At 39.4% G+C, this 12,845-nt stretch overlaps 1 protein-coding gene across 12 annotated transcripts in view; it reads left to right on the top strand.

Annotated features, from left to right (window-relative positions):
* Window positions 1-2,795: 2,795 nt before the first annotated feature.
* Picalm (phosphatidylinositol binding clathrin assembly protein) overlaps window positions 2,796-12,845 on the top strand; it is an 82,180-nt gene continuing 72,130 nt past the window's right edge. For 3 of the 12 annotated variants that reach the window (XM_051192207.1, XM_051192209.1, XM_051192211.1), the window contains exon 1: window positions 2,800-3,294. In XM_051192207.1, coding sequence (XP_051048164.1) covers window positions 3,165-3,294 — 130 coding nt within the window. In that variant the 5' untranslated portion in view covers window positions 2,800-3,164. Of the gene's footprint in view, window positions 3,295-12,845 lie in introns of all 12 variants that reach the window. The other 9 variants (XM_051192208.1, XM_051192201.1, XM_051192205.1 and 6 more) reach the window with 4 other exon arrangements.

A 12,845-nucleotide genomic window follows, 5' to 3' on the forward strand; every position in this document is an offset into this window, starting at 1 on the left:
TAAATTTTTATTATTTAAAAATTATTTATAGGCATCTGTGAACTCGCTGTGTATATGTATATGCATGTGTCTACAGAGGCAAGAAGAGGGCACTGAATCCCCTGGAAATGGAGTTTGAGATGGCTATGATTCAACCAACATGGCTGCTAGGAATTGAACTCTGGTTCTTTTCAAGAATAGAAAGTGGCCTTAACACTGAGCCCCTTCTCCAGTCCCAGGATCAGGTATTCAAATAAAACACATGATCCTATAGAATACAGTCCAGATCAAACCACAAAGTCTCTCTTTTCTGTTCCCATATTAGTGCAATACAGGAATTAAGGAACTAAATACAGAATACTACCAGTAGCAAAAGGACATTCTTGCCCATTAGGCTGTAAAGCAAAATGGTATTCCTAAGTGTAGTAGGCAGTATACGTGTAGGAGAATGGAAATAGATGAGGCTCATTAGTAGTTAGGTCTGGGGTAGATCATACAGAGTCTTGTTTCCATGGCTCAGAGACCTGATTTTTATCTTCTAGGCTAGTGGCAGTGGAGTTTGTTTTACTTTTTGTTGGTATAGCAGAATAATAAAACTGGGAATTTGTTTGTTTTGTTTTTTGAGACAGGGTTTCTCTGTATAGCCCTGTTATCCTGGAACTGGCTCTGTAGACAAGGCTGGCCCCAAAATCACAGGGATCTACCTGCCTTTGTCTTCCAAATGCTGGGATTAAGGGCATGTACCACCACTGCCTAGCAAGACTGGGTAATTTTTAATATACATTAATTGTTCTGGAAGCTGGGAGGTCTAAAATCAAGAGCTTGATTATTCTAGGGCACAAGGCAAAGAGAAAGGCAAAGAGGAACTAGAACTTCAAGGCCTTTTAAAATTAACATCAATCCATTTATAATCTAAGTACCTCCCATTAGGCCACACCTCTTAACACTGTTCTGGATTAAGTTCCAACATATTTATTGGTGGTATGGCCATAGGGGTGATTGGGCACATTTTGGAGACACAATCTACACAGAATTTCTAGACAATTTTAGTGCAAAGACAAATATCCCATTATAAGTGCAGAAACTGTCACTTGGAGGGTTAAACAATGATAGGGAAATTAGCTAAGAAATTACTAGAATAGTTTGAGAATAAAGGGATTATAATGGATTAAAACTTGCATTTACACATGTGCATGTGAACATGTGAACATGCATACATGCATGCACACCATATGCAAATGCAAAATAAAAAAAAATCTGGTCATTTTGTTGCCTGATAAATATGGGACACCAAACTACAGATGGACTGCAGATGCACCAAAGGGAGTTTTTACAGTTTTGTGGAATTTCAAGCTGGTTTGCCGAGAATGAAACCTGCAGGCTTAAGAACTGTGAGTTCTTGGCAAAAGCATTGGTGCTTCAGAACTCAGAATTTCAACCAGCCATAATGGTGTGTGTGTGTGTGTGTGTGTGTGTGTGTCAGAAAAGGAATGGAATTCCTGATACCACACTATCACATATACAATTTTAAACATCTATTAGTTTTTCATCTTTTGAGAGTCAACAGATTTAAGCACACAGTATTCTAGATTTGGTTGGCAGATGGTGTACACAGATTTTGAATACGCTAGCATTTCATTTGAAACTAGCAAGATTACATATAACCATAATGCTAACTTAACATTCACAGAGAATTTTAAAAGAATTATCCATAACACTGAGTTAAATGTAGAGCACTAATAACATTTTAAAGAGGCTTTGCTAATAGATCATCTGGATTTCATAGATCAGAGTCCCAGGATGTAGTACTGTTCTGAAATGCCTACCAAGCAGTGTCAATATCTTTCCATGGAAATCTGGCTCACACAAGAGGAGAAAAGAGGCCAAAGGGAAGAAAGACTAAACCAGGGGAGATCGCAGGTACTGATGTCTGACTCTCTGAATGGGACTTCTCCATTTACTGACCAGACTTACTTCCTTCTATGGTGTGGACCTTTAATCTCACCAGTTGTCAGCCTTGTAGGGTCAAGTTAATCACTGTTGACATCATCCTACTACTTCCCTTTTCAAATTCCACTGAAGCTATGTATTTCCTGTCGTATTTGCCACAGTAGAAAATGAATACTGGGCTGCTGCTTTATATCTAAATTTAGACTGGCAGGAACGTGGCGAGTTTAGTAGTCCAGATAAACAAAACTAGGTGACATGTCCAACAACTCTCAAGGAAAACGAAGGCGTGCAAAAATACCTTTCTGACATTAGAAACAAAAATCAAACCGGGTGTGTGTGTGTTTGTGTGTGTATATGAATAGTACCACGGCCCAGAGGCCTGCTTGTAGGCTCTGAAGAGAACCTTTTCCTTTAAGGCAGGAGGAAGGCCACCGGGCACCGGGTCGTCGCCAAATTGAGCGAGGAGAAGCCCCGGAGCCCAGAGACCTCCATCTCGTGGGGGTAAGCTGCGCGCAGGCAGCCGCCTCACCTCTTTGTCAAGCCGACGGCCTGAGCCTCACACACTAGGACGTCCTCGCCTTGGAGTGAAAGAGGGGCGCAGCGGGCCGCCCCTCCCCCTCGTCCCCCCCCCCCACTCCGCCCCTATGACACGCGGGCCCTGCCTCGGGCGACCTGTTGGCAGGGCGCATCACGTGACGCGGCGGGCCGCGCTGTCCCCGCGGGCGGGCCTCCTGTTGCGCCCGCCGGGCGGGTTCCACCACGTAGCGCGCGGGCGCCGCCCCGCTCTTCCCTCGCCTGAGCGAGGGAGGGGGGCGCGCCGGAGAGGAAAGGGCAGGGAAAAGGGGCGGGAGGAAGGGAGCAGGGGGCGGAACCCGAGTCACGTGACGCAGGGCAGCCCGGAAAGCTCCGAGGAGGAGCCTGGCGCCGCCATTTTCCTGCAGCCGCCTGTCCCTCTTGCCCGACCGGGCTTCAGCTGACCAGGGAAGGGGTGGGCTGAGGCTGAGGCGCGGGGCCCGGGAGTGCCCCGACTTGGTGTGGGAGCCCGCGGGGGGCACACGAGCCGGGGCTGTCCGGGCGGGTGGCGGCGCGCGGCCCTGAGCCCCGCCCCAGGCCGGCAGGCGGGCCCGGAGCCGGTGGGGGTAGGGGGTGCGGTGGGGGGTGGGGACCTTCGGGCGCTTGGGGGTCCCAGGCCCCGCCGGCTGCCGAGCGGAAGGGGTGGCGGACGAGCCGCAGAGATGTCCGGCCAGAGCCTGACGGACCGAATCACCGCGGCCCAGCACAGTGTCACTGGCTCCGCGGTATCCAAGACAGTATGCAAGGCCACGACCCACGAGATCATGGGCCCCAAGAAAAAGCACCTGGACTGTGAGTGAAGCCCCCCCGCACCCGCTTCTGCCCCCTCTCCATCTTTTCCCCCTCCCTCTTGAGCTGCCCTTTCCCTCCCTGCATCTTATCTGCACCGTGGCTCCTATGCCTCGTCGAGCTGTGTTCTTTTTCTGCTTCCATCACACCTGCCTTCAACGGCCTCGGCTCTCTTCTCAAAAGAGAAAGCAATGTGACAAGCCGCCCCCCTATCCCCCGGAGATCCCCCGAGACCCTCCCGGCACCACCATGCCCCATCGCGCTCCACCAACTTGCCTCCCACCCAGTTCCTCACCCAAACTCTATCCCCAGCTATTGCAGCCTTTGCCCTTCCTTCCTACCCGTCCCATACCTCCTCTCCGCCCTCGGCTCAGTGTCTCCCCGCTAGCTCCGGGACTCATCGCCCCATTGTTCCCCCGTTAGCTTTTTTTCGGTTTCCGTACTAAATCGGCTTGGTGGGCCCAGATTCCTGTCAAACTTCGCACATGTGGTTCCCACATCTTTTCCTAGATTTTCCTCCCATTCCTTTTGGGTTTCCTTCCCTACTTTTCTATCTACCTTTTGGTTTGTCTTTGCCTCTGTAGTTCCTTTGACTTTTTGTCGCCTTCCTTCAATATTATGCCAGGTACTCGGCTTTTATTCCTTTACATTTGTGGGGAGTAGAAACAAAGGGATTCGGTGTGGTGTGGGATGTCCAATCTTTTCCCTTTTTAATTCATATGGGGATATGGAAATGGTTTTGGTATTGGTTCCTGGACTGTTAACATTGGCAGTTTGAATTTGGAAGCTTGAGTGTGAAGTGTTGGGATTCGAAATGGATTAATTTAGGTACAAATAATCAGATTCAGGAACGTTTTCATTTATGCTGGTTGTATTTTGACTAAACTGCTTGCTTAAGCCACAGAGTTTTACTCCAGCACTTAGAGGCGGTTAATAGAACAAACTCCTCCCAATTGTTTTCTAACCCGGGAGCCACCTGTAAAACCACCTCCTTTTTCTTGTTGCTCCTTTGCCTCAGGGTACAAAGCTCAGTGGATTATTCTATCCTCGGGTCAGTGGAACGTTTCAGGGGAAAAAAATTAGATATAGTCAACGATAGTAAATTCTGTTTTTAAATGACTCCCAGACACATTAGCTGAACTGACTTTCATCATACATGAAAGTTGCTTTGCCCTGTGAAGCAAGAGTGAGCTTGTCCTGAAAGGGAATTCGCTGTAAGGAATCTTGTTTCTCATTTGGACTTTGGCTGGGATGTGAGGTTTGCACGTAAAAAGCAAAACTAAAAACACAGCGTGTGAATTCTTCTAAGATACATTGCTCACTGAGTGCTGTTAGAACAAGATATTGCCACAGAAAACCCCATTATTCATTGTGATTTGTTCCCTAGCTGTGGAAAAGTTTTATAAAACTCGTCTTGGTTGGCTGTGGTACAGGCTACTGATTAACTCTCCTTTCCTGTTTAGAGAGTGGATTTAAATGGTGATGCTTCTATAAACATTCTTTAGGATAATGTGAATAAATCGTAAATGGGTTTTGAAAATATATAATAAATGGAGTAGCCCTTTCTATTTCATCCTTTGGAAAGACTACCCATGGAATCATTTCTTCCTCCTTCCAGTTCCAGGCTTGTCTCAAAATTGGCTGTGTAGTCCAAGCTGGTCTTGAACTTGAGAACATCCTTCTGCCTCAGGCTTTCTGGCCTATGCCACAATGCCTGGTTCTGTGATACAAAATGCTACTGTTTGTTTCAATGCTGTGTTTGTGGTTTTTCATTTGTTTTTGTTTTTTTGATGTAGCGGGAGCAAAAGATACTTGGGCTATGTGTTTTTCTTTAACTCAAAATGAGAAATTATAACAATAGATACATCATTGAAACATTATAAAGGTTGCATCTTCAGTTGCAGCAATGATTCTAAAGTGTTGCTAGGATGGGGATTTTGAGGTTAGAAGCAAAGGTTGTGGTTTTATTAAGTTAGTGACCTTTTGTAATAGTCATTACTATAGATTTGAACTAGTTAGTCTTTTAAGGATAGCTGTACATTTGTATTTTTTCTCTAAATATTTTTAGAGCTTGAATATACTTGCCAATGTTGTAATACTATTATATTAATAATAAGGTGCCTCTGTGTCTTCTTTTAAAAAGTGATATCATTTTCTCTTTATTGTAAAACTGTTTCTCACTAATATTTTAGTAAAATCTCACTAATGTTTAGTTTACTACCTTCCATTCCTACTTCAACCTGCTTTGAAAAGGCATCCACAGCCAATTTTTGGTGTCAACGCCATGAACTTCAGGCTATATAAAATATAATAAAGAAATGCATCATTTCAAGTAATTTTTGCCCCTTTAAGAATTTTTCTTAATTTTGAAAGCTTAGTTCTCTTAGGCTTTTTAATGTCCTTAGCTACTAATATCTGCTTTGAACTGAGTGGAAACAATTTTATTTATAAAATGGTAGCATTTAACAAAAATTTGCCTAGTAATTTGCCTTCTCCATAAATCCTTTAGCACTTGGAGGTGGCTTTTGTGTGCTTCCTTGGCAATATCTTTCCATATTAGGAAGTGATTATTGTCCATAAATTATGAGTCAATTCATATTACATTTGTATGTTTATTTAAGTTTTTTTAAATTTTGGCTTATAGATCTTAGTGTATAAAACTATAAAAGTGTTTATTAATGTTCATAGTGTGAAGGGTCTTTGGACTTGACAAGTAAACATGATTTCCATTTAATTTCAGGCTTCTAATAGCCATTTGTAATCAAGATAGAAGAGCACAACCCTTAAATTTTCAGAGACAGCCATCTCCCCACCCAATCTACAGCTATTCAAGTCCTTTGTATAAAATGCAGTGTTTGTATACAACCTACACTTCCTCCTCTACATCTTAAGGCTTCACATTACTTAAACCTGCTATGTAAATGCTATGTAAACAGTTGTATAGTGTATTGTTCAAAGAATAATGATTAAAAAATGTGTAGTTCAGACACAGTTTGTTTTGTAGCAAATTATTTCATCTGCTGTTGTGGAATCCATGTAAAGAGAAGGCCAACTGTTTTAATTTTTCAAGACAAAGTTTCTCTGTGTATCCCTGGCTGTCTAGGAATTTGCTTTGTAGATCAGGCTGGCCTGGAACTCCAAGAGATTCGCCTACCTCTGCCTCCCAAGTGCTGGGACTAAAGGTGTTTGTCACCACTGCCCTGGAACTCTTGAGAGAGCTGGCATTCATTTTTAGCAGTTTTATTTGTAATTATCAGATTAATTCTAAATCATTTTTAAAAAGTTATTATATTTACGAAGTGCTTAGTAATGTAATTAGAGAATCATGTTTCTTAGGTTTATTATATATCTTATGTAGATAATTTTACAGTGTCTTTCGGTTTAGAGGTGCAAGTGAGAAATGAAACACTTCATAATGACTTAGCTATTTTCTTTTTTTTTTTTTAATAATTTTTTTTTTTTAAATTTAAATTTGAAACAAGTTTGTTGTGCACGTCTTACAGTTCCTGAACCCTCCCGTCCTTGCCTGTCCCCCTCACCAGACTTGGCTATTTTCTTAGGCTTTTTGCATGCTTAGGTTGGCCTGGAAGGAAATCTAGTCCAGGTTGGCCTTGAACTCAGGATCTTGCCTCTTCCTCTTGAGACATGGGATTGATGACAAACATGCACCTTCATGATTGCTTGCAAAGTATTTGCATGAAATACATCGATGTTTTAAAATACTCTAAAAATTCTAGTTGTCAAAAATAAAATTCTAGTTATCAGAATTGATTTAATATACAATAATAGGGATTGAATCTAGGGCTTTGCACATATCATGCAAGCAGACCCAGAACTTGTGATTCTCCTACTTCAGCTTTCTGTGTATCACCATATAGGTCTGTGCCATTAGGCCCCAAAGTTTTGCTTTTGTTTAAATAAAAGTGTTTACTTTGACTTTAACCATTATTTAGAATATTAAAATGAAAGTTTACCACAATTCATATAAAGTTTCATGTTTATTTTCTTTAGTTTCAAAGTGTTTAATGTTACTGCTTTTTTAAAAAATCAGATTGGTAAGAAACAAAGTATAAAGGTTTCTTGGGAAGAGTTTGGAGTCCTACCCTGAAGAGGTAGCCCTAGACTTTGAAAGTAAAGGCTTAGTATTTGCTCTTCCTGTTCTTTGGTGACTAAAGTGGCATTTCCGTTACTTTGTGTTCTGTCTCATTGTGTTCCTAGTTGAAGTGCTTTATGTATTTTTCTAGAGAATTGGAATTTTGAATATGACCTTTTAGAATTTTCTATGTTCATTGTGTATATTGTTCTTTTCGTGAAGAATTGTCCTGTTAATTTTGACTAGTGAATTCATTTAAAAAGTTATATTGGTGAGCCTAAACTTTTGCATTAAGAATTACATTTAGTTTTTAGATTTTTATGGATTTTGTCATAATGCTAAGGATTTCTCATATATTTGTAAATAACTGGTGTGTATAGCTTTTGGGCTTATACCTAGTTTTATTTATTAATGTTATTCTTTGAAACAGGGTCCCATGTAGAACAGACTAATCTTAAACTCATTGTGTAGCTGGTGATAACCTTAAACTCCTGGTCCTCTTGCCTCTTCTTTCACAAATGCTAGGACTATGGGCATGTGCCACCATTAGTTATAGTTTCTGTTGGTCTTATTGCATGCAGGACACCTTACATTTATTGACTAGTTCTTTTAATAACTTCACGTGAGAGGTTTTGTTTCTCTACAAGGTCACATTCAGAAAGAGGTAGACTAGGCATTGAGCTCAAGTCTAGCATTGAAGTGTGCTAAAGTTCCAGCAAGATGAATATTTCTTAGAGAACTATTTAGTTCATAGGAAGGGTCAGAGATTTCCCATATAGTTGCATTCCTACATGTCTCTATTGTCAAAAATGTTAACTAACGTGGTACTGTATAACTTATAAACCTATTTTAATACATAATTGCCACCAAACAGTTCACATTAGGGTTCACACCTGGTTTTGTAATTCTATGGATTTGAACAAATACATGCACTATATATATCCACTGTTACATTGTCATTGGGGTTAATTTGACTGTCCTGAAATACATTGTGGTTTTTTTTTTTTTTTTTTGTTTTTGTTTTTTTTTTTTTTTTTAAACAGTTGAACTCTGATCTTTCACTGCCTCCTTATCTTTGTTTCAGAAAGCTGTGTGATTGGGATCTTGCATTCAATGGATAGCCTTTTCACTTGGGGCTTTTTCACCCAGTAATACACACGTCAGAAGATCCTGTCTTTCCCTGGCTCAACACAGCTCATTTCCTTTAAACACTGAATAAGATTGTGTTGTATGTGCCATGGATTATTTGTCGATTCTACCTACTGAAGAACATCTTGGTTCTGCCCAAGTTTTGCCAATTATGTCTTAACATCTTATCAGCATTTCTCTGTGTATGTGTTACAGTAAATTTGTGTTGTGAGAAGCTGCTAAACCATTTTTCACTAAGTCACCTCCTCACTTTTTATTCCTATCAGTAATGAATGAGAACTCCTAGTCACATCTTTTCATGCATTTGATGTTTTTACTTCATTCTGGATTGGACCACTCTTTGTAAGTGGGTGATAGGGTTCATACTGTACATATCATGCCTTTATGATAGTTCTTCATACACTTGGTTAGTATCTGTAGGTCTTTGGTGAGGTTTCTTTTGTTACAGTCTTTGACTCTTCCTGAAAGTCAGAATCTTTGTTTTCTTACTGAATTTTAAGAGGGGGAGCTTTTGTTTTTATTTGTGTATATTTTGGATAATTGACTTGTCTCATACCTTTTGCAAATACTCACTGACTAGTCTGTTTTTTTTTTTCTTTTTTTCTTTTTTTCTTTTTCTTGACAGTGTCAGAAAATTTTAGTATCAGTATAGTCTAGACCAGTAAGTGGTTCTCAACCCCTCGGGTCAAGTGACTTTTTGACAGGGGTCACATATTAGATATTCTGCAAAATTACAGTTATGAATAGCAACCAAAATAATTTTATGGTTGATCACCACAAGAGGAACTGTACTAAAGGTTTTCAGCATTAGAAAGGCTGAGAACCATTGGTCTAGTCATCATCTCCTCTTGGATTATGTCCTTTAGTGTTGTATCTAAAAAGTAATCACCAAATACAAAGTCATTTGGTTCTGTAATCATTTTGAGCTAATTTTGTGAAAGGTGTAATAAGGTCTGTGTCATTCCTAGTTTCTTTTACATGAGTATGTTGCTCATTTGTTCTCATACCACAGACCTGGTCTGTTGCATCCTTTGTTGGCAATGGTTCTTCGGGTTTAAAGCAAGAACTCCTGGGTGTTTCTACAACCATTGGCAAGTTTTTGAGGTCAAAACTTAGTATTCATACCCTAAGTTACAACTGTCCTTCTCTATTCTTGTACAGTAGACTTTTCCAGAGGTTTTGTGCTGTGTGATTATTGCAAATGAATGCATTGGCAAACAATAAGAGCTTAACTCTATTGTCAAACTATGTAGTAAAGACTTAGAAAAGTGTTCTAATGCTACTCATCTAACTTTTAAATATACTTTTCATAAAACCTTTTAATACAATGAATGATTTTGTTTCTAAATGAATAAATTTAAAACTTCTGAGTCTTAATTTATGACAGTAAATATTGGTAGAGCAAACTCACAAAAATGTTCTTTAGGATCCTCAGTTTTTATGCATATAAATGTACTAAGACTAAAATATATGCATCAGAGAAGGATATTAGGGAGGAGTATGGGTACCTTAGGAGGAACCCAATGTACAAAATATTTTAGAAAAAGATTTCTTTTTTTAGTTATGTGTATCTGGGTCTGAACACAAGTGCTGTGCTCACAGAGGCCAGAATCCATGGATCCACTTGAAGCTGCAGGTACAGGCAGTTGTGAGCTGTCTGACATGGAACCAAGAACTAAACTCAGAACCTCTGAAAGAGCAATAAGCACTTTTTTTTTTTCCCTAATATCTCACCCCCACACATACACTTTTTTTTTTTTTTGTGGTGTCTAAGCTGACAGTGTAATGTAAATGGGTCACCAAGTAAGCACTCTTAACTACTGAGCTATCTCTACAGCACATTTACCACCATTTATAAAGTTTATAATTTTCATAAACTGTAGTCAGAGCAAACATACTTGTGGGGTTTATGTGAATTTGTGGAAACAGTGTAGAAACCTGTTTCAGTAGTCTAAGAATGTTTTTCTTATGACAGCTTACTTGTATCTGGTGGTAACTTTGCTAAGACATGGACTGCTCAAAAACTCTTAAAAGATTTGGTTTAGTTTAGTTGTTGGTTGGTGATGAGGGAGAAACATTGTAAAGAGGGAACTTTTGGTATGGGTATTCAATTGGAAGGAGGTATGAAAATGTACATCTTGAAGGCTGTTCTTGAAAGTAGAAGTACAATTTTAAGTATGAAAAAGGTATCTAAAACTAGATCTGAGATGATTGGGCCCTTTCTGTGCACTACTCCTAGAATGTGTCTTTTTGTTTTTGGACATGACAAAGGAGAAATACACTCACCAGATAGAAATGGAGTAATTGTTTTGGAAGGAATCTGAATGAAATCCAAGGTAAAGATTAGGAGAGCTAGTGATAGAAGTAAAAATACTACTAAATCTGGAACCTTCATTATATGTCAGGGATTGATGGAGATTGTTGAAATTTTCTCTGAAACCTGGAAATTTTAATCTTGGAAATGTGCTAAAATCTGTAGCAGTAGCTTATTACTTGAAAGAGCCCTAGGGGCCAAGTATCTCTCAAGGATAGTTCTTTCAAGTAGTGGGTGAAGAAGTTCTTTCAAGTAGTGGGTGAAGAAGCTAGGCATATTTTACTAGTTACTTTCCTCACTAAAGATTGTAGGTTTGCTCTGCAGGTGTTTTCATAGGATATGGTCAATTGCTGCATTTTAATGTATATGTTTGTATTGATTATGGGTCCTTATGTGACTATAACTTGAGAGAACACAAGAGCTGGCTAGTCATAGGATTAGTTATCTTTGAGTGCTTAAGAAATACTGTATTTTGAAACATCTAATATGTAAAAATATTTATGAATTTAACTGTACACCAACAAATCATTGGTAGGGATATTTATATAGAGAATATTGGTAGAATTTTTATATACTTCAGTATGTTTACAGAAATGTTTTTTATTCGTCTTTTATTCATTGTATTAAGCAATTTAAAATATTACCTTAACTAATCCTAAGGTAGCATGAAAATGGGATTGTGAGGCTTTATGCTCCCTCCCTTTTTCTGCATGTGTATATATGTATGCCTCAAATGTTATTTTTACAAGTTTTAAATTAAGTTTTTTTTTTCTTTTGTTAATGTTTTTGTTGTTGTTTTTCATGATAGGCTTTCTCTGTGTTGCTCTGGCTGTTCAGGAACTCTGTAGACTAGACTGGCTTCAAACTCAAAAGTATCTGCCTGCCTCTGCCTCCTGAGTGAGGCTTTAAAAGCATGGTGTCACCACCACCTGGCAAGAGAGAACTTTATAAATGTTAAATTGAGACACAATTCATATTGCCTACAGCTTATTGTTTCAAAGTGTTCAGTGCTGTGTATTTATGACAGATATATGCCCATCACCATTATCTAGTTCTAGAACATTTTCTGTCTCCACAAAGAAATTCTGTGTCTGAATTATACTCATTCCCATCCTCTTTACCTCTACCACAACCAGGGATTTATTGCGTTTCTTCTGGTCTTTTCATGTTACTAATGTAGCATATGATTTTTTTTTCAGGTATCTGTCAATTACCATAATGCTTTGAAGAGTCATCCTTGCTATTGTAGTAACAGTATTGTTTATAAAGGAGTAATTTTTACTTTGTGTAGATATACTACATTTTTTGGGGGGATATTCATCCATCTTTCTATGTTTGGACATTCTAGGTTTTTAAATTTTTTAAATTTCTGTGGCAGATGCTTTTCCACTTAAAAAGTGGTGTGTGTGTGTGTGTGTGTGTGTGTGTGTGTGTGTGTGTGTGTGTGTGTGATGTTTGCTGCCCACCTGCCATGCTGTATCATTGGACATTTCAGTTGCTTTTTTTGTCTGTCAACACTACTGTGAAACATTTGTGTGTTTGTGTTAAATTCCCTTTAGTGTGATCTGGCAGTAACATTCCTAGGTCATATGGCAGTACCATAAACTTTTTGAGGATTTAATTCTAAAGTTTTTCAGGACAATTATTCCAGGTTATAGTCCTATCCGCACTGTGTGGAAGTTTTAGTTTCTCCATACTCTTACTAATACTTATTTTGGGGGGTTTTCTTTGCTGCTTTTAAGGTAGTAGTCATAGTGGATGTGGAATATATCTCATTGTAATTTTGGTTTGTAGTTCCCTGGAGATAGGTTAGTTGACATCTCTTCTTTGTTTTGAGATGAGGCCCCACCATGTAGTCCAGGCTAGCCTCAAACTCCATGGCTTTCCTGCATCAGCCTTCCTACTGCTGTCATTGCAGGTGTGCACCACCACTCCTAGTAATAGAATCTTAATGTGGCCTCTTGTTTCTGGTATCCTTCACTTGATTATCTCTTAGCA

Source organism: Phodopus roborovskii, unplaced genomic scaffold, assembly GCF_943737965.1.
Source record: "Phodopus roborovskii unplaced genomic scaffold, PHOROB, whole genome shotgun sequence".
In the NCBI taxonomy this organism is placed as follows: Eukaryota; Metazoa; Chordata; class Mammalia; order Rodentia; family Cricetidae; genus Phodopus; species Phodopus roborovskii.